Genomic DNA, 25,567 nt, shown 5'->3' on the forward strand with positions numbered 1-25,567 from the left:
AATAATGCTAATAAACAGCTTATAAACAACAATAAGCAGCTGTAAAATATAACTAAGTCCATTTAAAGAACACATCCTGGTGTTAGGCTTTTTTGTTCAGAATCAAAAATACTAAATTAGCATTAATCAATCATTCTTAATTAATCATTACTTGTAGGATATTTTGGCAGCAGACACCTCTGAGTCATGTCATGATACAGTTGCACCTCTACAGTGTGTCTTAACGCTCTTTAAGAATCCAAATGTTCTCTTTTGGATATTTGTTTTAATCTTTTCCAAGAATATAATGAAACAGGAAGATGCGCTGCAGCAGAGCAGCTAAGAACCTATACTCTTCTTCCTCCTTCTTTCCTGCCGCCACCTCTTGGTACGTGGCGTCGGTGTAGTAGGTTCCTCCATTTCCTGCCACCATGTCGTCGACCTTCCTGATCAGCTCCATCACTTGGTTTCTGTCTTTCCTGCTGTTTTCGAAGACGTGGAACCTGTTCCCGCAGCTTTGGATGACTCGTCGAAGATCTGGGCTGCCCTCACGCACGTACTGCTGTATGGTCATGCCTCCGAGGTCGCCACCTCTGGTGAGTTGGTAGAGGGTCTGGAAGTGAATTCAATCTGCCCCAGGATGGTGTTTCCAACGGCACTCTTGCCCACACCAGTTTTTCCAATCATCACAATCCTCAGATCTGGACCTGCAACAGGATTAACACCATCAGTGAGACCCACCTAAAGAACCCCTTCCTGGCCTAACATGTATCACAGCAGTTCATGTTTTACCTGATGCCATTGTTCCTCAGTACGCTCGTCTCTACAGAGGTGACAGAAGAGTGAAGGCTCTCTCTCTTTATACTCTCCCATGCTGACACACCCACTGACAGGCTACAGTCAGAACAGCACTCCTACAAACACCACGCCGCTTCTCTGCAGATTTAGCAGAGTTTTTCCACAAGTCATTTTTTTCCCAAGTCTCAAATGTCTGAAATGAACGTTCTCTCATTCGATCCAAAGCATCCTGTGCTGTCATCAATGACTCCCCAACCTTTTACAGCTACAAGGAGCATTTTGAATCAATTCAGTTTAATCTTGATTCTCTCAGTTCTGACTGATAAGACACATAAATACATGTTTACTAGAACATGTCTAAACTGGAATGTTGTAGGACGAGAGTGATCAAAAAACAGACACGTTGAACCCAAAGCATGCCAAACCGGTCTGTGCCAACTGATCTCCAGATACAGATCTGTCCCAACAACAAGTCCGTCCTCACCAGAGGAACAGCAGCATGAGGTCAGTGTTTCAGGCCTTGAAAGCAGAACATGTAAATGTTCTAAAACTTGTTCCATACTGCATGAGAGCAGAGAGCTCTGTCTGATCTTTCGTACTTCAGAGGATGTGCAGAACTCTTCTTAGATCCCTCCCACTGCAGCGCACGATGCACACACCAGGTTTAATATCCTTTCTGTGGTAAATCAAGGAGAACTGTGGATGTCTGGAAATTTCAGCATCCATCAGGCCTTTAATCAAGTTGTTGCTGTTTACCCTTTTGTCCGCCATAGAGAATAAAATGATGTCATTTTGTTCTTGGAGCGCCGAGTGTGAGAAGAAAGTTCTCTGTTCTCCTGCAGTATGGAACAGCCTTTAGACTACTGTGAGTGCTGAAGACCATCTCTCGGACTTAGCTACACTCTGTTACTTCAGCCTCCTTTCCTGCTTGGCCACCTCGTTGCTGTTTGCAGCTATATTCTTAATGTTGCTTTAGCTGTATCGCAACCCTCCTTACTCCTTACTCCTCTCGGGTGACCGAGCTTCTCACCCTATCTCTAAGGGAGCACCCAGCCACCCTTCAAAGAAAGCTCATTTTGGCCACTTGTATTCACGATTTCATTCTTTCGGTCACGACCGGTGAATCGAGAGCTTCGCCTTTCGGCTCAGCTCCTTCTTCACCACGAGACCCCAAGATACACAAACTCCTCCACTTGGGGCAGGAGCTCTCCTCCCACCCAGAGAGGACAAGCCACTTTTTTTCCAGTTGAGAACCATGGCCAACTGGACAACATCATCTGCAAAGCAGAGATGAAATCCTGTGGTTCCTGAACCAGACCCCCTCTGGCCCCTTGCTGCACCTAGAAATTCTGTCCATAAAAATTATGAGCAGAACCGGTGACAAAGGGCAGCCCTGCCGGAGTCCAACATGCACCAGGAAAAGGTATGTGGACCAAACTCCTGCTCCGGTCATACAGGGACTGGACTGCCCTTAACAGAGGGTCTAGTTGGAGCACACGCTCCGGTCCCCCTTCTTGAAAAAAAAGACCACCACCCCGGGCTGCCAGTCCAGCAGCACTGCCCCCGATTGCCACGTAACGTTGCAGAGGTGTGTCAGCCAAGACAGCCCCACCATGTCCAAAGACTTAAGGTACCCAGGGTGGAGTTCCTCCCAATCACGCCTCTCCAGGTGTTACTGTCGTTGCCCACATGGGCATTGAAGTCTCCCAGCAAGATGCCCAGTCAGGGCGCCATCCAGCACCCCTCCCAGAGACTGTAAGAAGGTCGGGTACTCTGCACTGCTGTTCAGTCCATAGACCGAAACCACATTGAGACCTCTCCCCAACCGAAGGCGCAGGGAGGTGACCCTTACACATATGGTCAAATATGTGAGGATGTTTTGGACACCTAAACTCACCTGAAATTTTTATGCACAGCCCTCTTATGGTCCCACCGTAGGTGGCTTTAGGTGTCCCCATATAGTTGTGTGCTCTATAATTCACTTTGCTCTTGCTCTCTGCCACCTGAGAAGATGGACAGAGCTCTCTGCTCTCATGCAGTATGGAACAAGCTTTAGAACATTTACATGTTCTGCTTTCAAGGCCTGAAACACTGACCTCATGCTGCTGTTCTTCTGGTGAGGACGGACTTGTTGTTGGGACAGATCTGTATCTGGAGATCAGTTGGCACAGACCGGTCTGGCATGCTTTGGGTTCAACGTGTCTGCTTTTTGATCACTCTCGTCCTACAACATTCCAGTTTAGACCTCAGAGCTGGGTTCATCACGACGTTTCCGAAAAGACCGTGTCTGTCACCTCACAACATTTCAGTCATCACAACATGCCGCACCTAATCTGTTTGTTCAAGGCCTCAAACAAAAGCATCATATCTGTGTGGCATCTCTGCTGCTTTCATGTGTTCTTATGGATCAAAGCTCCTTCACTCTGTAGCATCTGATAATTCAACTTTAACCCATCATTTCCGAATGGATAACAACCCAACCCCCTTTCATTGATTGTTACATATGATTATTGGAGCATTGACCCGTCAGTCCGGGATGTCTTCATCGTGTGATGAACAATAAAAAAATGATCAGACTTTAGTCAGAATGAGATTCATGTTCATGGCTAATACAAAATAATGCAGGTCATTTAACATGTAATGATACTAACAATAATCCTCATCATGTTTTATGGACACAGTATGACAGGAACAAACACTCGGCGGTGCTCTGGCGTCCTCAGCCCCTCTGGCCTGGTTTCCTCTGACTGCCCGGCTTCCTCTAAGCTTGGTCTGCGATCACTGCTGACAAAGGTGACGGTGAAGTTGTTGATGTGTTGCCACATAGCGGACACGCCTCTCACATTTGCATAGAGCGCTGTATAAACCAGGCGGACAGCCTGCAGACACACACAGCCTGTCTGCTCTGGATCTGAGGACCATGTCTCACAGTGAGTCCAGCTGATAACCTTCTGTTCTTAGAGAAAGAAAAAATAGCATGTGATCATTTGAGATTTTTAATGATACATACTTTATTTTGAGATTTAGTGTCTGTGTTCACAGAAGAGAAGATTTCAGTCGTCCTCCTGGGAGAAGTGGCGTCTCTAAAGAAAGCCCTAATAACCTTCATCACAGGGAAAGATCTATCTAACCTACACAGGGAGAACCATCTGAAAAAATCTACTATTTATGAAAATGATACATATCAGTTCATATACACACCAGACATGCAAAAAGCACAGGATGACATACAACAGCTGTTCTGTAGGACACCGCAGCCTGACATGTGTTTGCTGGTGGTGGAAGAAGGCTTTTCATCAAACGATGTGTGGAGGCAGATCGAAGCTCTGAGCAGGAAGACTGGGAAACCTACGGAGGAGATCATTGTTGTGCTGCCTTCGAACCAAACAACAGAATCCTACCCCTTCAGGTGCTGCACCTTGGTGCAGCTTCCCACAGAACTACAGAACCTGTCTGACAAGCACCAGGGGCCAAACACAGCAAGGTAAGGGTGGAAGGAGAGATCAGAGGAAACCAGTGAATTTAGTGAGAAATGTGACGACAAAAGTCAGCTTGGTGGATATTTACTGTGTTTCTACTCCTGCATTATAGATCTGAGTCACCGAGAGCAACAGAGGGAAAGGCTGCAGGTACGTTCTCACTGTGTGTGTGAGTGTGTGTGTGTGTGTGTGTGTGTGTGTGTTCTTTTTATCCAGACACCAAAATGATTAGAGACTTACAAACCTTTCATTTGGCCTTTTCATTCAGGTGGCAGGTTTAGCAAAGATTCCGTCTCTGACCACACGAAGAGTTTAAAAAGTGAGACCTGTGCTTCAAAGACTTGTGTGACCCTGATGTTTTAACACGGCAGGCGGTGTGATGGCTGTGTGTGTGTCTGTGCTTTGATGCAGTCATTAAAAAAAGCTGTTGATATGAAGTCCCATCATTTCAAGCTTCTCTCTGTTCTACATGCAGGAAAGCATGCCGGACCCACACTGAACCTGGTCCTTCTGGGAATGGCGGGGACTGGAAAGAGTGCGAGTGGAAACACGATCCTCAGATCCAGACACTTCGCATCCAGACCCAGCTCATCTTCAGTCACTACAGAGTGTCAGGCGCAGACGGCAGAGGTCGGCGGCAGGCCTGTGCGTGTCATCGATACTCCAGATATCTTTGATGATGACATGAAGACATCAGATAGAAACAAACACGTGTCAAAGTGCAGACAGCTGTGTGGGTCTGACCCCTGCGTCTACATCCTGGTGCTGCACGTCAGCAGGTTCACAGACGGAGAGAGAGACATACTGAAGAAGCTAGAGAGGGCTTTTGGTAAAGAGGTGATGAGACGCACTGTGCTGCTGTTCACCCGCGGGAATGACCTGGAACAGTCGCAGATGAGCTTTCAGGAGTTTCTGTCGGAGTGCCAACCTGATCAGAAGAAAATCATTGAGAAGTGCAGCAACAGGTGTGTTCTGTTCGAGAACACAAACCCAGATTCACAGCAGGTGGAGGAGCTGATGAGCACGGTGGACGGGATACGGTGAACAGCCGAGGAAATAACTGTGTGAGATGTGATGATGTCAGAGCAGGACAGGATCAATCAGTGATGTCTTTAATCAGTGTGTTCTCTAATAATCAGCATTTAACTTTCTTCTACTGTCTCTGACTTCTTGAAACCTTTGACAGCCATGTATCAATAAACTGGGTCGGTCAGTACCTCTGCCTGTTGCCTCTCTCTGGTGTGGTTCTGTATTATGTCTTGTCACAGTTGCAAACTTTTTTTTGCTTTTTGCTACACCTGATGAACCACCAGTGAGCTGCGCCGGCTGCTGATGCTGACTGACGTTCAGCTACAGTTCGGTTTCACCCAACATCCATCAGCGTCTCATCGCCTACGTTATTTACACCACCCGGGGTCCCTGCTGCTCCGTCCTCCGCCCACTGCTGGACACCACTGCTGCCTCTGGTGATAAATTCCCCTCACACCTCATGTCCATGTTGGACGTATATGCAGCGTGTAGACGTCACTGAGCTGCCGTCCAATGGCTGCCGGATGAGGGCGGGGCTTAATAAACTTGCCGACCTTTTATATGTCTGCCTGTGACCGCTGAATTTCAATCATTTAACCAAACGGTTTCTCTGACGCTCTTTATTATTATTATTATTATTATTTACTAACTCACTAACCGAGAACACCCGAGCTGTTAAGCCCGAACCCATCAGCTGTCGCTCGGTGACCGGGTTCATCGGCGCACGGTGCCGGCACCTATCAGCGGCTTGATACTGACAGAAATACATTTTTACATTTACAGCACAACATGGCGGCTGACGCCATGATGGAGCGGATTTGTGTCACTGTTCGAACGTCACGGCTGCTTTTAGTTTTTACTTCTCTGACAGATGAGAGAACAAAGAGAACTAATCCACATGTCCCCGTCGCAGGGCCCCCGGCGAAGCTCCGACTCTGATTGGCTAACACGGTTACACCATCCAGCCTATCGCGTGAACCCACAGTGAAAGGAAAACTAACATCCGCCTCTCTGATTGGTCCAAACGTTTGGCGCCTCTTGAATCCGCTGCAGCCGTAGTGGGCGGTGTGTGTGAGACGGTGAGCAGTTTGAACCGTGTCTGTGCCGAGGCGGAAATATTGAAATTGATCAAACTGTGAACGGGGACCCTGGAGGTAATCGGTGCCAGACTCGGTACGGTTGTGCTGGAGCCGCGGCTGGTGTGTGTGTGTGGGAGGGAAACGATAGTTCGTTTGTTTGCCGGCTTCTGGTCCGTGAAGCCGGGTGTCGAGCAAAGTGAATCGCTCCCTCCTCCTGAGCTAACTGCTAGCTAGCCGTCGAGCTAACCTCACAGCTAGCCTGAACAGCTAATCCTCAACACAAAGGACGAGTTCGGCAGTGTTTGTCTTATCGATCCTGAATCGCCCCGGTGAATGAGGACGGGTCCTCCTTCACAGGTGAGGGACGCTGTCAGCGCCGCTGTCTGTATTTACAGCCTCTTTGTTCGGATTCAAATGGCCCGGGTCTGCTGCCGCTGCTGCTTTGTGGATGTCCCAATCTTTGTTAACGAACCAACTGTTAGCTAGCTCGCCGGGGTGCCGTGCCATTTTTTTTGTCACTGTGTGAATTGACGTAACTTTTATTCATCGCACTTTATGGGTCGAAAACACAGTTGGCAGCATGAAGCACACACTCCAGTGTTTTGGACCAAGGTGAGCCGGGGTGTGTGTGTGTGTGTGTGTGTGTGTGTGTGTGTGCTCATTTTGAGGGAATACAAACTTGGCACGACATCGGCGAGCTATCGCTAGCCTGAGGCTCGCCTGTTGTTTGTAGCTAGCTGGTCCAGAGAGAAGAACTGTCGAATAAAACCACAATCTACACGTTTTCTGACTCAATCCGCCGCGTGTAGGACGTTCATGTAAACCAGGACGGCTACGGAACACAGAAAGGACTGACGCTTAATATTAATGTCAGTGACGTAGGTCATCCCCGTCATGACCAGGTCGGCAGGGCTGTGAACATGTAGTTTCTTGAGTAAAACCCAAACCACCCAGTGAATGTCAGGCTGCTCTGAACACACACACACACACATGTTGGCTTTTGAATGCATCACAAATCATCCAGGATTGGTCCAAATGAAAGTTTGCCAACCTGCTGCTGGTGTTTATAATTTACAGAGTTATTATTTTTTGACTCAAGATCAGACAAAGATCAGATAATTGACTGTTAGTTTGGTTAGGAGGATGCAGAAGGTGTTCCAAATATCCATGAAAACATTTCAGCATGTTTTAAAGATGAATCCAAACAGGAACAGTGTTCTCACAGCAGTTTGTGGTGCAACAATGGTGAAACGTGTCATGCTGGTGCATCTCCATGACAGCCGTCTGACAGGTCTGATCTGAAGTGTGAGGTCTGAGTCACTGGTAGGCAGCGTGGTGGCAGATGGAGCCATTAGCTACTCATGAATAGACGGCTGCTGTAACTCATGCAGAGTCGTGAAAGCGTGGATTTCCTGCACGACTTTCTCAGTGAGCGGCACATTTGGCAGAGGGCGTCAGGAAGTTATGTCACCTGCATAATTTGAACCATCATCAGTACTGACACACAAACACAGAAGTGAGAACTGATGAGAAGTGATTCTTAGTATCGCAGTCTGTAATCTGCAGTGTAAACCGTCAAAAATGAAAAGCAAGTATTGATCTTTTGACTGTTGGTGTTAAAAGTGTGCTGGAGGCATTTTCTTGGCTAACCAAACTTTTTCTTGTTGAGTTTTCTCCTTGATTATTTGTTGACGTTAGCTTGTGACGGGACTATAGAAACTAAATTTATCTTTATAAACGGTGATTTCTGACACACCGAAAAACAGATTGTCTATAGCCCACCAGTCGAGAGCAATGAGGGAAACTGTGGCGTGTGAAGACGTTCAGTTCTGTGCAGAAATCTTCATCGCCCTCCTGTTTACCTGCAGGCTCAGCATGGTGCTAACAGGGAAGCGCTCGGAGAAGGGTCCGGCCTGCTGGAAGCGGAGGGTGAAGTCCGAGTACATGAGGCTCCGGCAGCTCAAACGCTTCAGACGGGCTGATGAGGTCAAGGTTTGTTCATGCAAGCGCACACACACACACAGACCGTCACACTGTGGTTTATATACAGGCAGCACCCACTTCTTTTCATCCGGATTTTCTCTCAGCAGTGTTTTGTTTTAAACACACATCTTCACTGCCCACCTCTGCCTCTCGGTAACATTATGATTCATGTGAATCCAGTTCTTATAAACTTCTGTGACGTGGTGCGACGTTGCTCAGGTGGTGAGGCCACTTAACCAGTTTCCCTTAACTCTTCCAGAGCATGTTCAATACCAACCGTCAGAAAATCATGGAGCGGACTGATATTCTGAACCAGGAGTGGAAAACCAGGCGCATCCAGCCGGTTCACATCATGACCTCCGTCAGCTCCTTGAGAGGAACCCGGGAGGTGAGGCTCCGGCGTCACGCTTCACACACTGACGCGCAGACATGTCCTGATCTTGTCTCTGCTGTCCTGTTCAGTGCACAGTGGACAGCGGCTTCTCCGAGTTCCCCCGGCAGGTCATCCCCCTGAAGACTCTGAACGCTGTGGCTTCAGTTCCTGTCATGTACTCCTGGTCCCCGCTGCAGCAGAACTTCATGGTGTGTATGCACCTGTGGTGGGGGTAGGTGTTGGCCTGTGTGGTGGTAACTTTTTTTCCCGGCTCAGGTGGAGGATGAGACGGTGCTTCATAACATTCCCTACATGGGGGATGAGATCCTGGACCAGGACGGTACTTTCATAGAAGAACTCATCAAGAACTATGATGGCAAAGTCCACGGTGATCGAGGTGAGGGTCAGCTGACGCTCCAGGTGTCACGGCGAGATCTTCGCATCACAGTCGAAGCAGCAACTCAATGTGCTGTTTATGTGTTTCCATTAGAATGCGGCTTCATCAACGACGAGATCTTTGTGGAGCTCGTCAACGCTCTGTCGCAGTACAGCGACAACGAGGATGACGATGAAGAGGAGGAGCAGGACTTCAAGGTGGACAAGATGGAGATGTGCGACGGCAAGGACCATCCAGAGGATCCCTGCAAGGACGGGCTCGCTAACAATGAAAGTAAGAGACTGTTTGGTACTACTGTGAGTGATTTAACCCAAAACAAGAGCTGAAAGTGACGGGAGTGATGGAGGGTTTAAATACAATCACACCAGAGGAAGAGGCGTGAGCCTTTCCAGGTTTAAGATTTATTTCAAGTAAAACAAAGAACCCTGTCTACTCAACCCAGGCTGTTACAGATAACAGCAGCCTGATGGAAGTGTGTGACTGTGTGTGACTGTGTGTGTGTCTGTGTGTGTCATCGCCAGGTCGAACCAATGACACCAGCAAGAAGTTTCCCTCGGACAAGATTTTTGAAGCCATCTCCTCCATGTTCCCCGACAAGGGCTCCCCCGAGGAGCTCAAAGAGAAGTTAGTGGATTTGTTTGTGTGTCTGTGTGTTAGTGTTGTCATCACAACAAATCTATTCATGTGTTGTATGTAGGGGTCGGACCTGGACATGTTGAATACGAAAAAAAATGTAACACATTTAATCTCAGTTTGCAAACAACACGGAACATTTGTCAAAGTGCGAGTTCCTGGAACACCCATTACACTGATGCACACATCACAGCACGGCTGACAGAATGAAGCTGAAGGGCGTCGCCAGGACTGATGGAAGCTTTGATTAAAAATGTGGTTTTGTGCAAATTGTGCAAATCGAGATTTATCGAGATTACAACTGAGATTATGACCGTCGCCCGTCAGATGTGCGTGTGTGTCGACTCATAACAAACGGATCTTGTGTGTGTTTCAGGTATAAGGAGCTGACGGAGCAGCAGCTGCCCGGCGCGCTGCCGCCCGAGTGCACGCCGAACATCGACGGTCCAAACGCTCGCTCTGTGCAGCGTGAACAGAGCCTGCACTCCTTCCACACCCTGTTCTGCAGACGCTGCTTCAAATACGACTGCTTCCTCCACCGTGAGTGTACGCACGCCACACGAAAGCACCGCTCTTCAAAAAGCTCCGGTTCTGTTCTATCAGCTGTTGAATTGTCTGCTGTCTCACTTACCCTCCTGCAGCATTCCACGCCACTCCAAACACGTACAAGCGCAAAAACCTGGAGAACCTGGTGGACAGTAAACCCTGTGGCATCGACTGCTTCCGGTACCTGGCACAGGTGAGTCCACTGCACGTCTCCATCTTTTATATGTTTTTGATTTTTACGTTTTGAAAGAGGCTTCTCTGAAGGTTTGGTGCATTATTGTTTGGACTGTTTTCACTCAGGATGGGGTTGTGAGGGAGTACCCTGCGGGCATGGTCACAGAACGGGCCAAGACGCCCTCCAAGCGCACAGTCGGCCGCCGCCGAGGACGCCAGCCCAACAGTAACGGCAACAGTCGACCCAGCACCCCCACCGTTTCCTCGGAAACCAAAGACACAGACAGCGACCGGGAAGGCAGCAAAGAAGACGAGCGAGATGAGCGGGACGACAAAGACGACGAGGACAAGAAGGACGAGACCACCAGCAGCTCAGGTACGTCACTGAACTTCACCTGTGTGTAGCTGAGGAGGAGAAACTGAAGGCGAGGCTTCAGCTGCTGCGTGTGTCTGCACAGAGGGAAACTCACGGTGCCAGACACCAGTGAAGATGAAGCTGAGCGCAGAGGCAGAAGCGCTGGAGTGGTCCGGAGCCGAAGCCTCTCTGTTCAGGGTTCTCATCGGCACGTACTACGACAACTACTGTGCCATCGCACGGCTCATCGGCACCAAGACCTGCAGACAGGTGAGCCGCCGCGGCGTGCTGGAGAGCCGTGAGCTGATGCTCACAGCTTCCTGATGACGGTCCGTCCAACGTGCTGTCATTTCTGCAGGTTTACGAGTTTAGGGTCAAGGAGTCCAGCATCATCGCTCGGGCTCCTGCTGAGGATGAGGACACACCGCCGAGGAAGAAGAAGAGGAAACACAGACTCTGGGCCACACACTGCAGGAAGATCCAGCTAAAGAAAGGTCAGAGGTCACTGTAGGAACCATGGTGAAGGTGTGTGGGCGTAAGAACAACACTCATTGTTCTTCATCCTTTTGCAGATGGTTCGTCCAATCATGTGTATAACTATCAGCCATGTGACCACCCGCGGCAGCCGTGTGACTCCTCGTGTCCCTGCGTCACCGCTCAGAACTTCTGTGAGAAGTTCTGCCAGTGCAGCTCTGAGTGTAAGAACCCGCCTTCAGAGGGTACAGAGGGTGAGTCCAGCTCCAGTTAGAAGTTCTGATTTTCCACTTCTTGTGTGGCTTCAGGTCAGAACCGGTTCCCAGGCTGTCGCTGCAAAGCCCAGTGTAACACCAAGCAGTGTCCCTGCTACCTGGCGGTGCGGGAGTGTGACCCCGACCTGTGCCTGACCTGCGGCGCCGCGGACCACTGGGACAGCAAGAACGTGTCCTGCAAGAACTGCTCCATCCAGAGAGGAGCCAAGAAGGTAAGCGACCCGGTTCTTCCAGAACCTTTACCCGGGCTTTGTGTGACTGAAAGAGCACTTGATGACGGAGCCTGTGTTCCTGTCCAGCACCTGCTGCTGGCTCCTTCAGATGTGGCGGGCTGGGGTATCTTCATCAAAGAGCCGGTTCAGAAAAACGAGTTCATCTCGGAGTACTGTGGAGAGGTAAGACCGAGCAGCACCAGCAGGTTAACCCTCTGAGCTCCGGGCTTTTTCACCACCCTCTGCCTGTGTGTGTTGGTCCCTCTCTGAAAGTTTTACATGTCTGACCTCCATGTCTGCAGATTATCTCTCAGGATGAGGCAGACCGCAGAGGAAAGGTCTATGACAAGTACATGTGCAGCTTCCTCTTCAACCTCAACAACGGTACGAACACACCCAGGAACAGGATCTTCATTAGTCTGGTTATTTCAGTGTTAATATCATTGACAGTAAAAACTATGGACAGAGCTTCCGTGACGTCACCCGTTTGTTTCTGAAGAGCCGTTCTGAGGCTCGGTGGGAGGCTCCAGGACGTTGATGACCGCCGCCATGTTGGCAGCGTCACGTCCGCCAAAACTCCAAATATGGACAAAGAGGGGGAGCACGAGCGGGGTTTAGAGGGACGGGCGATCGTGGAAGCAGGAAACTCACGCTGTGATACGTCAACTGTCTGTCACTCAAGCGGCAACGCCCATGATTATTCGTAATTTTAAGTCAGAATACCATTGAAACGACTGAGTTGTAAAAAAATTCACCCCCCGTACAACTGACACTAGAAGAGAACCTATCATCTGAGACCAGAGTGGTTTTTTTGTACCAGGCTGTAAACATGTTCTTTTCTGCTGTGAAGTCGGCCATTTTAACATGGGAGTCTATGGGAAATTACTCGCTTTTGGAGCCAACCCCCAGTGGTTGCGGCGTGAATTACAAGTTTTGACACTTCCGCATGGGCTTCAACTTTGAGCCCCGAAGGTTGCCGCTTGGTTAAAACATGTGTTTTCTCTTCAGACTTTGTCGTCGATGCCACGAGGAAAGGCAACAAGATCCGCTTCGCCAACCATTCTGTGAACCCAAACTGCTATGCAAAAGGTAAGAGACACACACGAGGCTCCCTGCTGAGGGAGGCGCCGCCTCTGTTAACATGTCGCTGTGTTCATGTAGTGATGATGGTGAACGGGGATCACAGGATCGGGATCTTTGCCAAGAGAGCCATCCAGACCGGAGAGGAGCTCTTCTTTGACTACAGGTCAGTGGACTCGGCAGCCGTCAGGCCGGCTGTGCGGGCTGTTGAACGTGTGTCCTGACGTCTTCCCGTCTGCTCCTCAGGTACAGCCAGGCTGATGCTCTGAAGTACGTCGGGATTGAGCGGGAGATGGAGATCGCCTGATTCCGACTTCTACCTCCTGCAGATTGACACAAAGGCCTTACACACAAACACACCTTCACTTCAGGAAATCTAAACAAAACATGGAAAGCTTCAGGAAAAACTGGGAATATTTGAAGCTGATTTTTTTTTTCAAACCTTTCATATCTGTTTTTTATTGTTCTTCTTGAGCTTTTTCTTCTGCGGAAGCGGGAGTTTTGGATTCGTGATTCTTCCCTTTGTCGGTGCAGATGTGTGAGGAGACAAACAAACCTGCTGTTTTCACTTCAGGGACCAAAAAAAATCCTCCACCAGCCGCGCTCACACACCTGACTGGACTCCTGTGTGTGTTTTATAGTGTGAACTGTACCGACCACACACTCCTCAGAGTGCCACATCACTCACTGTCTGTAAAGCAGGAGGTCGTTCACAAAGCAGCGGCGTGTCAGATCCAGCACAGTGATGTCACACGGTGCAGCAGTGGGCGGAGCTAAAGACTGATGTCACACAGGAGAGGTAGTTTGTCGCCTCGGTGTCACCAAAGAAAACAAAAAAAAAGATGAAGAAGCAGCTTCCTGCGTCTCTAATTTGAGGATTATGAATCATGGTTGATCCTACATCATCAATTAAAACAAATGTTCCAGCTTCAAACCCGCTGCTGGACCCACCGGAACACGTCCTGTGCTTGGATCTGAGCCGACGCTGCTTCAGGTGCTAAAAACTGAACAACCAGCATGTTTGCCGTTTCCAGTCCTGAACAAAACCCCCACAGACCAACGTCGTGTCCTCCTGTCCCTCTGCCGTCTGTGTCCCAGCGTCTGCTGGACGGTGTGGGTGGAGACGCTGAGGGTTCGATGGGGGGCGTGTTGAGTCCCGCTCTCTGCTGTGCCTTCACTCAGCGGACCCGTCTGTCATTGAACCCTCACTGTGGACCCTGTCCTGTGCACTGCCTCCTCTTCCTCGTGATGTCCAATCAGAGCATTCCTCTTGTTAGATAAGCCTTTTAAGAACGTACCAACAATCAACGCTTCTCTGGTGCTCGCAAAGCCCAAAGTCTGACCGACTGTAAGCAATACCAACCTCCACCTTCTCCTGCTGCGCCTGTGATGCGTCTCACGCTGTTGTGGGCGGATGAAAGACTTCAGAAACCTGGTGCTTCACTCGCAGGGCTCCCACGTGGTCTCTGGTTCCGTCTTCAACAGGAGCATGTAGGAGCCTTTTTGATGTTTCTAACCTGCTGATCCAGACGGGCTTTCTTTGGTTCCACCGTGTGTGACTGGAGAGTGGCTTTGAGCTCTGAGCAGCTGTTCTCATGAACACGTTGATGCTGCTGATGGAGCTCTGTGACAGGAGGGCTGGGTGACACACAGAATGATGATGACGAGGAGCTGAGGAGCGTCCCCGGTCCTCCCTGAACTCTGCAGCTGGTCTCTGGCGTCTGCCTGCTTCTTCTTCTTCTTCTTCTCCTCCTTCCTGTCAGAGCAGGACCCCCTTTTCCTCTGAAGACACAGGTGCTGATTTTGTAATGTTTACAGGGATTTTGTTGTTCAGAGTGATGCAGATTAAAATATTCTGAATGATTGAAGGTCTGTGGCTTTTATTTCTGCTCACAGCACAGACTGCTGCACAGCACGGAGAAGAAAGGGTTAAAATGTCCTGACTAAGGGCAAGAACAAAGAAAAACTCCAACACCCAGAATGCACCGGGCTGAGATGCTGCTTTCACTTTCACTCTTCATGTTATTAAATATCTTAACAGATGGAAAATGAATCTTTCCCAGTTTGACCCAGTTACAGATCAATAGTGTATTTATCGAGTCAAACGCTTCAGCTTTGACATAAAACTACATAAAGTTCGATTAAAAAACTACAGTCATGTGTGACAGGAAATTCCCCTTCAGTCATCAGAGAGCCGGAGAACCGCTCCCAGAGTCCTGGATCCTCAGCGGACTGAGGACGCGGATCCGAGTTCTCAGAACAGTTAGAACTTGTTGATAAAGTCTGAACTTTCAGGAGCTGCTGGGAGACGAGACAGGAGGAGGAAGAGGAGGTTTTAGCGTGTTAACGGTGGGTGATCATTTATGTGTGTGTGTGTGTGTGCGCGCTGAACTGCCACAGCAGAATAAATTTTAATGATCTCGTTTTACAGCGAGATACATTTTATTGTTGTTATAACAAATAAACAGAACCGAAGGAACCGGAAGTTGATTTCCGCCGCGCTGCTCGTTAATACCATTGACAGTAAAAACTATGGACAGAGCCTCCGTGACGTCACCCGTTTGTTTCTGAAGAGCCGTTCTGAGGCTCGGTGGGAGGTTCCAGGACGTTGATGACCGCCGCCATGTTGGCAGCGTCACGTCCGCCAAAACTCCAAATATGGACAAAAAGGGGGAGCACGAGCGGGGTTTAGAGGGGCGGGCGATCGTGGAAGCAGGAAACTCACGCTGTGATACGTCAACTGTCTGTCACTCAAGCGGCAACGCCCATAATTAGGCGTAATTTTAAGTCAGAATACCATTGAAACTAGTGGGTTGTAAAAAAATTCACCCCCGTACAATTGACACTAGAAGAGAACCTATCATCTGAGACCACATGTACTCAAGTAAGAGTATAGTTACTTCAAAATAATTTTAAAAAGTAGTCCTCCAAATATGTATGTATAATATATATCGGAATATATCGTATCGTATTGTGACAAGTGTATCGTGATATGTATCGTATCGCCAGATTCGTGCCAATACACAGCCCTAGTAACGAGTAGCGATTCCATGTTTGGCCAATGTAGCGGAGTAGGAGTAGCGTTATTTGCTCACAAATGTACTCGAGTAAAAGTAAAAAGTATTAGACATTAAATTACTCATATGAGTCATTTTTTTCCAAAAAGCGGAGTAAATGTAACCCTAACCCTAACCCACCTCTGGTGGGGGTGCACCTCTTTTAATTAGGGCCCTGTTGTTGTAATTGGCTCGAGAGGAGAAGCCCATTTTCACCCATGCAGGTGAACTCAGCTCATCAGGGCAGGAAACATTTGCTATTTTGTGGTCGTTGGAAATGAGCGGGGCAACATGGCTCTACAGCGCCGTCTGTGGGTGGATCTTACTGGAAGTCACATGACTGAGATCCCTGTTGTTGGTCAATGGTCCGCTGTGGTCCGGGCCCTGTGCAGGACTAGTTAGAGCCATCGTCAGGGTTTGGATGGAGGTGAAACCTGCTGGGAAGGGATGAGAGGAGCTGCAGACAGCTGAGAGCTGAGGCCTCACACCTCCTCTGTTCACTTCTCTCTCTCTGATTTTTAACTTTTACATTTCAGCATGCCAAAGATTCAACATCTTTATTAATTACAGTCAAATAAACCTTTTCGAACATTTAACCTCAGATTTGAGCGTCAGAAGGAATCCTTCAGCGGGCAGCAGTCAAACTCATTCTCATGTGTTTTTATTTTGCAGGTGGAGTAACTGAAGCAAACAGGAGGACTCACTGAAGAGAAGATGAAACGAACAGAGAAAGAAAAACATCAGGACTCTGAGCAAACTGCTGCTGAAGCAGAGGACGAGAAAGACAGAGACAGAGAGGGGACAGACAGGCCAGGAGACACAGAGGACGCCACGTTAAAGACAAAATGTGAAGATGAGCTGGACCCTCATTCAGATTTTAGTCATTTACTACCACCACTGTGGGAGGATGATTTAAGTCTACCAGAGCTTCCTGAAGACCTCAGCTGGCTTACAGACACAACACCTCCAGCAGAACCAGGATCTCATGATCGGCCTGTGAAAAGAAGATCATTGGTAAAAGCAGCACTTGAAGAGAGCCATGACTCCTCGGGTCCAAAAAGACAAAGAGAAGAAGACACAAAACACAGAGCTGCTTCAACCCACCAGGACTTTGGTTTCTTCACAGCATTAGATCCAGTTCAGCCACCTTTATATCCACCATATTATACACAAACATCAGGATCCTTATACCTTCCTCCTCTTCCCCACATCGCTCCTACTATGTTTCATCCCATATATCTCCCCTACAGTCATGTTAAACCTACAATGAGTGGAGTTCCTGACAGGATGTTACTGAAAGGCTCTGTTGATGAAGTTGTTCTCACCTGGGGAGAGGAAAAGAAGGAAGTGGACAGAGAGTCCAGAAAAGAAGACTTAAAACTGTCTGAAGTAAGAAGAAACTTAGTGGAAGACGAAGCCCGGCTTAGTATACTACATGAAGAAATGGAAAAAGCAAGAAAGGAACTTGAACAACTAAACCTACGGACTGCAGAGATATCGATTAGAATGGAAAAAGTAGGATGGAATCCAGATCAGTTTGACAAAGAAGATAATACATCTGTTGTCTCACCTCTTGGTGGTCTGAAAGTACAGTCCAGCCCCTTGTCTGAGCTCTGGAGCTCCGGCTCCTCTGAGAGCACAGAGACCTCCTGCAGATCTTCTGCTGACAGACACACAGAGTCTGTGAAAGAGGAAGAAGCTGCAGGAGCTCCTGATGAGAAGATGAAGAGAAGCCCCTCAGATCCAAAAAGACAAAGAAAAAAACACACAAAAGACAGACCTGCTTCAACCCATCAGGACTCTGGTCTCTTCACAGCATTAGATCCAGTTCTGGCACCTTTATATCCGTCATGTTATACACAAACATCAGGGTCCTTATACCTTTCTCCTCTTTCCTACATCGCTCCTACTATGGTTCATCCCTCTAAGTATCTCCCCTACAGTCATGTTAAACCTACAATGAGTGGAGTTCCTGACAGGATGTTACTGAAAGGCTCTGTTGATGAAGTTGTTCACACCTGGGGAGAGGAAAAGAAGGAAGTGGACAGAGAGTCCAGAAAAGAAGACTTAAAACTGTCTGAAGTAAGAAGAAACTTAGTGGAAGACGAAGCCCGGCTTAGTATACTACATGAAGAAATGGAAAAAGCAAGAAAGGAACTTGAACAACTAAACCTACGGACTGCAGAGATATCGATTAGAATGGAAAAAGTAGGATGGAATCCAGATCAGTTTGACAAAGAAGATAATACATCTGTTGTCTCACCTCTTGGTGGTCTGAAAGTACAGTCCAGCCCCTTGTCTGAGCTCTGGAGCTCCGGCTCCTCTGAGAGCACAGAGACCTCCTGCAGATCTTCTGCTGACAGACACACAGAGTCTGTGAAAGAGGAAGAAGCTGCAGGAGCTCCTGATGAGAAGATGAAGAGAAGCCCCTCAGATCCAAAAAGACAAAGAAAAAAACACACAAAAGACAGACCTGCTTCAACCCATCAGGACTCTGGTCTCTTCACAGCATTAGATCCAGTTCTGGCACCTTTATATCCGTCATGTTATACACAAACATCAGGGTCCTTATACCTTTCTCCTCTTTCCTACATCGCTCCTACTATGGTTCATCCCTCACATCTCCCCTACAGTGATGTTAAACCTACAATGAGTGGAGTTCCTGACAGGATGTTACTGAAAGGCTCTGTTGATGAAGTTGTTCACACCTGGGGAGAGGAAAAGAAGGAAGTGGACAGAGAGGAAACCCAAACCCAATTCAGACAAATTAAGTCCAGAAAAGAAGACTTTTTACTGCCTGAAGTAAGAAGAAACTTAATGGAAGATGAAGCCCGGCTTAGCAGACTACATGAAGAAATGGAAATGGCAAGAAAGGAACTTGAACTAAAACTACGGACTGCAGAGATATCAACTAGAATGGGAAAAGTAGGATGGAATCAAGATCAGTTTGACAAAGAAGAATATACATCTGTTGTCTCACCTCTTGGTGGTCTGAAAGGACAGTTCAGCCCCATGTCTGAGCTCAGGAGCTCCATCTCCTGCAGCACTCCTCCTCCTGACAGTCAAACAGAGTCTGTGAAAGTCGAACAAGCTGGAGGAGCTCCTGATGAGAAGATGAAGAGAAGCTCAGAGTCCGATTCACTGCATGATGAGGCACCCCTGGACCTAAGTCGGCCACATTGGATTCAAGAGGAATGTGGTCCCCAATCTCCTGGTATGAATATAATGCATGATGATGATGATGATGAAGATGATGTTCAGACCTCAGCAGAGGAGAAGAAGGAAGTGGACAGAGACAGAGAGGAAGCAGCCGATCCAGCACAGGACACAGCTTCAGAGCAGCCAGCAGAGGGCGCTCTCCACAGCAGAGACGGACCACTGATGATGTCACTGCACGTCTCAGCCTCCAGCGCTCAGCCACCCAAATCTGACCCCCAGTCCTGCAGCCGGCCTCGTTCTGCCAGCTGGTCTTCACCGAGTCAGCCGGGCTCTGACAGAACCTTAAGACGAGCCGCGAGTCTCTCTGACATGAAGTCAGAGAGCAGCTTGGAGGAGTTTACTCCTGAGTTCTGGGAGGACGGAGACGATGAGGTGTACAGCTTCCACTGCTCCTGCCCGGGTCTGTTCCGGTGCAGCGTGACCGGCCTGGTGTTCCACATGCAGGGAGGGGGGGACGTGTTTTACAGGCTGGTCCCCTGGGACAGGAGCCTCCTGGCCCCACATCACAAGAAGCCTGCAGGGCCCCTGTTTGACATCAAGTGTCCACAGCAGTGTGTGAGTCAGCTCCACCTCCCACACTGTGAGATCCGCTCCACAGGTGGGTGTGGCTTCCTGTCAGTGGTCCACCTGAAGGGGGACGGCGTCGAGTTCATCCCCCCTCACAGGGTCACAGACACTCACGTCATCATAAACATCACGGGCTTCTCTGCCTACGGAAACGTCAAGGACGAGGACTCTCCCCCTGACCCGGTCCAGGCTCTGGTCCTGCTGTTCTACAGACCCCCAGAGGATCCTGATCTCACATCCTTCCTCAGTGTGTTGCTGCTGCCGAGGAACATTGTTCTCCGCGACGTGCTGCGCACCAGAATGGAACGGGATGGAAAGGAGAGGTTCATAGAGACGTCATCAAACTGTAAACTGCAGCCCAAGCAGCTCTACACTCTGTCCACTGATCCTGAAGACGACCTGATTCTAGTTCAGCCGACAGAAGCCGAGTTTGATGAAGACTACGACAACAACTACATCCCAGTGTTCCAGGTGATTCTGGAAAAAATCTTCAAACCTATAAAACTGTTGCTGAAGGACTCTGAAAGCTCCCACAGTGTCTGGGAAAGAAGAGTTTACCTTCAGTCCACAGGTGTCTCAAGGTCCTCTGGATCAACGGGCCTGCGTCCACACGAGAGGCTGAGGGACGTACGGAGCAGCTTCATAGAGAAGATATCAGCACCTGTCCTCTCCAGTCTGCTGGACAAACTGCTGGAGAAAAAGGTGCTGACTGATGCTGAGAGGGAGTCAGCAGAGGAGAAGCCGAATCGGAGGGACAGAGCGGGTTCAGTCATCGACACAGTGAGGAGGAAAGGAGAAGCTGCCAGCTCAGAGCTGATCCACTTCCTGTGTGAGGTCGACCCGTTCCTCTGTGAACATCTGGGACTGAGCTGAGCAGGGCCGGCCCAAGGCATATGCGAAGTATGCGGTCGCTAAAGGCCCCCAACGGCACTTTTGGTGCCCTTGGGGGCCCTTAGCGAATACCAAAAGTAAAATATATATTTTATATTTTAAAAAAATAACATTGATTAATACAAACGAGATGGTAATGACAGTGGGTATGTTACACACACAGCCTATAGGATGATGAAGCATCTGATGTTGAGGTGGTGGTATGAAATTTTGCTTAGGACCCCAAAAAGGCTTGAGCCGGCCCTGGAGCTGAGAAGCCGAACCGGAGGGACAGAGCGGGTTCAGTCATCGACACAGTGAGGAGGAAAGGAGAAGCTGCCAGCTCAGAGCTGATCCACTCCCTGTGTGAGGTCGACCCATCCCTCTGTGAAGGTCTGGGGCTGAGCTGAGACTGCAGGGTCACATGACCACACCATCACTCCATCCTTCCTGTAATCAGTCTGCTTCTGTTGCAACGCTCTGACCTGCAGACTTTGGCACTTTTTATGTATTGTTTTCATTTTCATAAGTACAGCAAAGGAAGCAGACGTAGCTTTGACAAGTTTAGACTTTTAAACAGGATGGGGTTGAAACTTTAGACTGTTCCATGTCTTTCAGTAATCATTACATTTACCTATATTCATGTTAAAGGAGGAAGTTAATATTTCCATATAGACCCTAACCCTGAGCACGTGGAGTTCTTGTTATATGACTGCAGGCCCAGTGACATTCAGCAATCAAGTCCCAGGAGTGTTTGACTTCTAGCATCTATCGGCATGTTCATCAGATCTGTGTAGCCTCCTCCTGGTTTCATATCGGGCTCCTGAAGGTTCCTGAACACATCCTGTGTTCCTAGCTCATCTTTATCTTCCAGCTTTGAGAAGCTGTCCAGTACGTCTTTATTTAAATGAGACAGTATGCAGTGATCCATCCGTCCGTGCAGATCTTTGACACGTTTCAGTCACTTTTCGGTCACATGTCTGTGAGCTTTTAATGATCAGTCTTTTACCGATACATTGATTTTACTTTGCACGCTAGCACCACCTCACTGATCCATGTGGTACCTGTTACACTTATAGCCTTACTTTTACATTACATTGTTTACTTTGTTTTATTTGACCTTATTTTATCTTATTTTATTTTTTAACCCATGCATGCTTCTTATTACATGTTAATTATTATACGTTTTATGTACGCACTAATCACTAAGGCAAATTCGTAGTAATGTGAAACCTCTTCACTTACATGGCAATAAACGTGGTTCTGATTCTGATTCTGATTGTGATTCTGGTGGCATCATGGACTCCACAGAAGTTGTGTTCAGTTTCTGTTGCCGCCTTAAATCTGACTCTTTATAAACAGTGTTCTGATTAAAGGAAGGATTCAGCAAATCTGTGCTGGCAGAGATCAGCCAATGAATCAATGGGATCAATAACATGTTATTTTATTGTCATGATCTGATCCTACAACAACAACCTCAGATGGAGTTCAGGTTATTCTTCCAGTAGCCAGCAGGGGGAGTCCTGTCCTTAACCTGAAAAGAAGAACTGTGGGATCATGCAGAAGTTAGTCACCACATGAGAGGGCGGGGAAACAGTTTCCTGTCTGTGAAGAAACCTCAGAGCGGACAGAGTCGGACTTTAACCCTCAGAGGACGTTTAGGACCCGCTGATACACCTGAGCTTCGACAGGAGCCGCTGGGAGGAAGAGGAGGGAGATGAAGATCCTTCAGAGCATCAGCAGCAGTGAGCAGTGTGAGTGTGGTCTCTGCTGTAAGGAGTTCCTGTATGAAGAGAAGTTCCACTGTGTGAAGTTCTTGTTCCATAGGGGGCGCTCTGGAGGCAGTCCAGAATGAATGGGTTCTAAAAATGTAAAGTTTATGCAGCTGAGACAAACATTCTGCTCGTCTTCATCAATACAGAGAGTGTTTGATTTTCTATGGATCATTAAATCTATGAAAACACCGTTACTGTTGCTGTGATCTCACTCAGACGATCTTAACAACACAACACGCCCACACTGGCTGTCATGACCTGGTTGTTGTTTATATTATTATATGATTTTCTCCAGGATTCATAAAGATCGATGTTGTGTCATCAGTGACATCACCAGCCGCTGTACAGCAGCCTCCGTGTGTTGTAACCATCTCTGCCACATCAAGGAGTTCACGTAAGTATTGACACCTGCTTCTGGACAAAAACGCGAAGTTTGACGTCATTTTTGGCTCCTACAGAATTGATTATGTATGTTAGCCCATAAAACACTAGCATGCTGCTAATGGCTGCAGATTATGTCTATGGGGCCTCTGCTGCTGCTGGTTGGATGTGTCCAATCAGAACAGAGGATGCTGGGAAGTGGCTCGTGCTGTGTGATGTCACTAACTGACCTTTTTTTCCTGACATAACATTTTATTTAAGAACTTGATCCAGAGCTTTTATTGTGAAAGTGACCTTCCGTTCCATTTGAAGACAGAAGAAGTAAACAGGGGACAGTGATGGATGCTGGCAGACCTGCAGCCTGGTGTTTAAGTTCACTTCTTAACTCTGTTAAATGTGTTTTTATTTTGCAGGTGGAGTAACTGAAGCAAACAGGAGGAGGACTCACTGAAGAGATGATGAAACAAACACGGAAACAAAAACATCAGCAAGCTGCTGCTGAAGCCGGAGACAGAGGAACCAGGAGACAGGAGGAGACAGACAGGCCAGGAGACACAGAGGACACCATGTTAAAGACAACAAAATGTGAAGATGAGTTGGATCCAAGCCACCACCCTGCCTCCACACAGGACAGAGCTCAGTCCTCCAATTACCAGAAATGGTCACGCAGGCGTCGACGCCTAAAAGCTGGACCAGGATTTCCTGATCGGCCTGTTAACATGAGATCATTGGTAAGACATGAAATAGCAGAATTTGAAGACAGTGAAGACTCCTCTAACCCAAAAAGTCAAAGAGAAGTAGACACAAAAGTCACACGTGGCTTATCTCATCAGGACTCTGGTTTCTTGACAGGATTTCTTCCTCTTCAGGTCTTTTCCTCCTCCTCTGAGAGCACAGAGACCTCCTGCAGATCTTCTGCTGACAGACACACAGAGTCTGTGAAAGAGGAAGAAGCTGCAGGAGCTCCTGATGAGAAGCTGAAGAGACGCTCAGAGTCTGATTCACTGTATGAAGCAGATGATGAAGGTGATGAAGATGATGATGAAGATGTTCAGACCTCAGCAGATGAAAAGAAGGAAGTGGACAGAGACAGAGAGGAAGCAGCTGATCAAAGAAGACAAAGAGAAGAGGACACAAAAGACTCACAGGGACCAAAAACTCTGTATTTAGACAGAGTTACTGACCTGCAGACCCACAGACCTGAGAGCAGCCGGCCACATGTGATCCTGGAATTCCAAGCCCAGTTCACACAAATGAAGTCCAGAAAACAAGAAAACCTAAACCTGTCTGAAGCACAAGTGAACTTAATGGAATGTGAAGCCCGGCTTAGAAGACTAGAACTAACGATAGCAAGTTTAAATGAAAAACTAAAACTCCTGACTGCAAGAAGAATGGAAGAACCAGGGTGGAATCAAGATCAGTTTGACAAAGAAGATAATAAATGTGTTGTCTCACTTCTTGGTGGTCTGACAGTAACGCCTAAGAAACCTCAACACCTCCCATGTTTCAGCCCCACATGTGAGCTCAGGAGCTCCGGCTCCTCTGAGAGCACAGAGACCTCCTGCAGATCTTCTGCTGACAGACACACAGAGTCTGTAAAAGAGGAAGAAGCTGCAGGAGCTCCTGATGAGAAGCTGAAGAGACGCTCAGAGTCTGATTCACTGTATGAAGTAAGAGTGAACTTAATGGTAATAGAGGCCCAGCTTACAAGTCTACGACGAAGGATAGTCAGTTTATGGAAAGAACTAAATCCACATCCATCCATATTCGACCCCTACAGGGCCAAGTACCAGGAACTACTTAGAAAGGAAAAAGAACCAGGATGGAAACTTGCCAAAACACATACGAAACCTTTATGGGCTCGGGATTGTGACCTTCGTACCATGTCTGAGCTCAGGAGCTCCGGCTCCTCTGAGAGCACAGAGACCTCCTGCAGATCTTCTGCTTCTGACAGACACACAGAGTCTGTGAAAGAGGAAGAAGCTGCAGGAGCTCCTGATGAGAAGATGAAGAGAAGCTCAGAGTCTGATTCACTGTGTGATGAAGATGTTCAGACCTCAGCAGAGGAAAAGAAGGAAGTGGACAGAGACAGAGAGGAAGCAGCTGATCCAGCACAGGAGGCAGCTTCAGAGCAGCCAGCAGAGGGCGCTCTCCACAGCAGAGATGGACCACTGATGATGAAGCCGCCCAAATCTGACCCCCACACCTCCACCACAGAGTCCTGCAGCATGGAGGAGTTTACTCCTGAGTTCTGGGAGGACGGAGACGATGAGGCGTACAGCTTCCACTGCTCCTGCCCGGGTCTGTTCCGGTGCAGTGTGACCGGCTTGGTGTTCCACATGCAGGGAGGGGGGGACGTGTTTTACAGGCTGGTCCCCTGGGACAGGAGCCTCCTGGCCCCACATCACAAGAAGCCTGCAGGGCCCCTGTTTGACATCCAGTGTCCACAGCAGTGTGTGAGTCAGCTCCACCTCCCCCACTGTGAGATCCGCTCCACAGGTGGGTATGGCTTCCTGTCAGTGGTCCACCTGAAGGGGGACGGCGTCGAGTTCATCCCCCCTCACAGGGTCACAGACACTCACGTCATCATAAACATCACGGGCTTCTCTGCCTACGGAAACGTCAAGGACGAGGACTCTCCCCCTGACCCGGTCCAGGCTCTGGTCCTGCTGTTCTACAGACCCCCGGATGGTCCTGATCTCACATCCTTCCTCAGTGTGTTGCTGCTGCCGAGGAACATTGTTCTCCGCAACGTGCTGCGCAGCAGGAAGAAGTTATTTGGAGATGAGAGGTACATGGAGACATCTCCACACTGTAAACTGCAGCCCAAGCA

General features: G+C 48.4%; 4 protein-coding genes and 1 long non-coding RNA gene across 11 annotated transcripts in view; 4 read left to right on the top strand and 1 right to left on the bottom strand.

Annotated features, from left to right (window-relative positions):
• LOC114452823 (NLR family CARD domain-containing protein 3-like) overlaps positions 1–25,567 on the bottom strand; it is a 1,046,161-nt gene that overhangs the window by 373,929 nt on the left and 646,665 nt on the right. The gene's annotated exons all lie outside the window — the stretch shown is intronic.
• LOC114452866 (GTPase IMAP family member 7-like) lies at positions 3,684–5,347 on the top strand. The gene is made up of 4 exons (XM_028432384.1): positions 3,684–3,707; positions 3,820–4,261; positions 4,369–4,406; positions 4,732–5,347. Exons 1-4 carry the CDS (start codon positions 3,698–3,700, stop codon positions 5,298–5,300), a joined length of 1,059 nt encoding a protein of 352 aa, XP_028288185.1. The 5' UTR covers positions 3,684–3,697; the 3' UTR covers positions 5,301–5,347.
• Positions 6,330–14,734, top strand: LOC114452839 (histone-lysine N-methyltransferase EZH2). Of its 6 annotated transcripts, none has more exons than XM_028432338.1 (19): positions 6,330–6,439; positions 8,233–8,356; positions 8,607–8,735; positions 8,810–8,929; positions 8,997–9,117; positions 9,211–9,390; positions 9,639–9,741; positions 10,127–10,296; positions 10,392–10,489; positions 10,597–10,846; positions 10,929–11,095; positions 11,184–11,319; positions 11,398–11,523; positions 11,608–11,786; positions 11,874–11,969; positions 12,089–12,170; positions 12,795–12,875; positions 12,948–13,032; positions 13,113–14,734. In XM_028432338.1, exons 2-19 carry the CDS (start codon positions 8,240–8,242, stop codon positions 13,171–13,173), a joined length of 2,301 nt encoding a protein of 766 aa, XP_028288139.1. In that variant the 5' UTR covers positions 6,330–6,439; positions 8,233–8,239; the 3' UTR covers positions 13,174–14,734. The 6 variants fall into 6 exon arrangements, with proteins under 6 accessions (XP_028288139.1, XP_028288140.1, XP_028288141.1 ...); XM_028432339.1 differs by having other exon boundaries at positions 6,346–6,458; XM_028432340.1 differs by having other exon boundaries at positions 6,347–6,364.
• Positions 15,057–21,720, top strand: LOC114452827 (uncharacterized). The gene is made up of 2 exons (XM_028432301.1): positions 15,057–15,215; positions 16,595–21,720. Exon 2 carries the CDS (start codon positions 16,637–16,639, stop codon positions 20,579–20,581), a length of 3,945 nt encoding a protein of 1,314 aa, XP_028288102.1. The 5' UTR covers positions 15,057–15,215; positions 16,595–16,636; the 3' UTR covers positions 20,582–21,720.
• Positions 21,832–23,338, top strand: LOC114452897 (uncharacterized). The gene is made up of 3 exons (XR_003672379.1): positions 21,832–22,332; positions 22,649–22,747; positions 23,148–23,338. It is a non-coding gene; the product is annotated as an uncharacterized LOC114452897 (long non-coding RNA).

Source organism: Parambassis ranga, chromosome 20, assembly GCF_900634625.1.
Source record: "Parambassis ranga chromosome 20, fParRan2.1, whole genome shotgun sequence".
In the NCBI taxonomy this organism is placed as follows: domain Eukaryota; kingdom Metazoa; phylum Chordata; class Actinopteri; family Ambassidae; genus Parambassis; species Parambassis ranga.

Excerpts from the sequence above, each read along its gene's own strand:
- LOC114452866 (XM_028432384.1), top strand. Across the intron at positions 4,262-4,368 it reads CAGGGGCCAAACACAGCAAG|ATCTGAGTCACCGAGAGCAA; the intron begins GTAAGGGTGGAA and ends CCTGCATTATAG. Across the intron at positions 4,407-4,731 it reads AACAGAGGGAAAGGCTGCAG|GAAAGCATGCCGGACCCACA; the intron begins GTACGTTCTCAC and ends TTCTACATGCAG.
- LOC114452839 (XM_028432335.1), top strand. The coding sequence starts at position 6,945 with ATGAAGCACACACTCCAGTGTTTTGGACCAAG. Across the intron at positions 10,490-10,596 it reads GCTTCCGGTACCTGGCACAG|GATGGGGTTGTGAGGGAGTA; the intron begins GTGAGTCCACTG and ends GTTTTCACTCAG. Across the intron at positions 11,096-11,183 it reads GCACCAAGACCTGCAGACAG|GTTTACGAGTTTAGGGTCAA; the intron begins GTGAGCCGCCGC and ends TCATTTCTGCAG.
- LOC114452827 (XM_028432301.1), top strand. The coding sequence starts at position 16,637 with ATGAAACGAACAGAGAAAGAAAAACATCAGGACTCTGAGCAAACTGCT.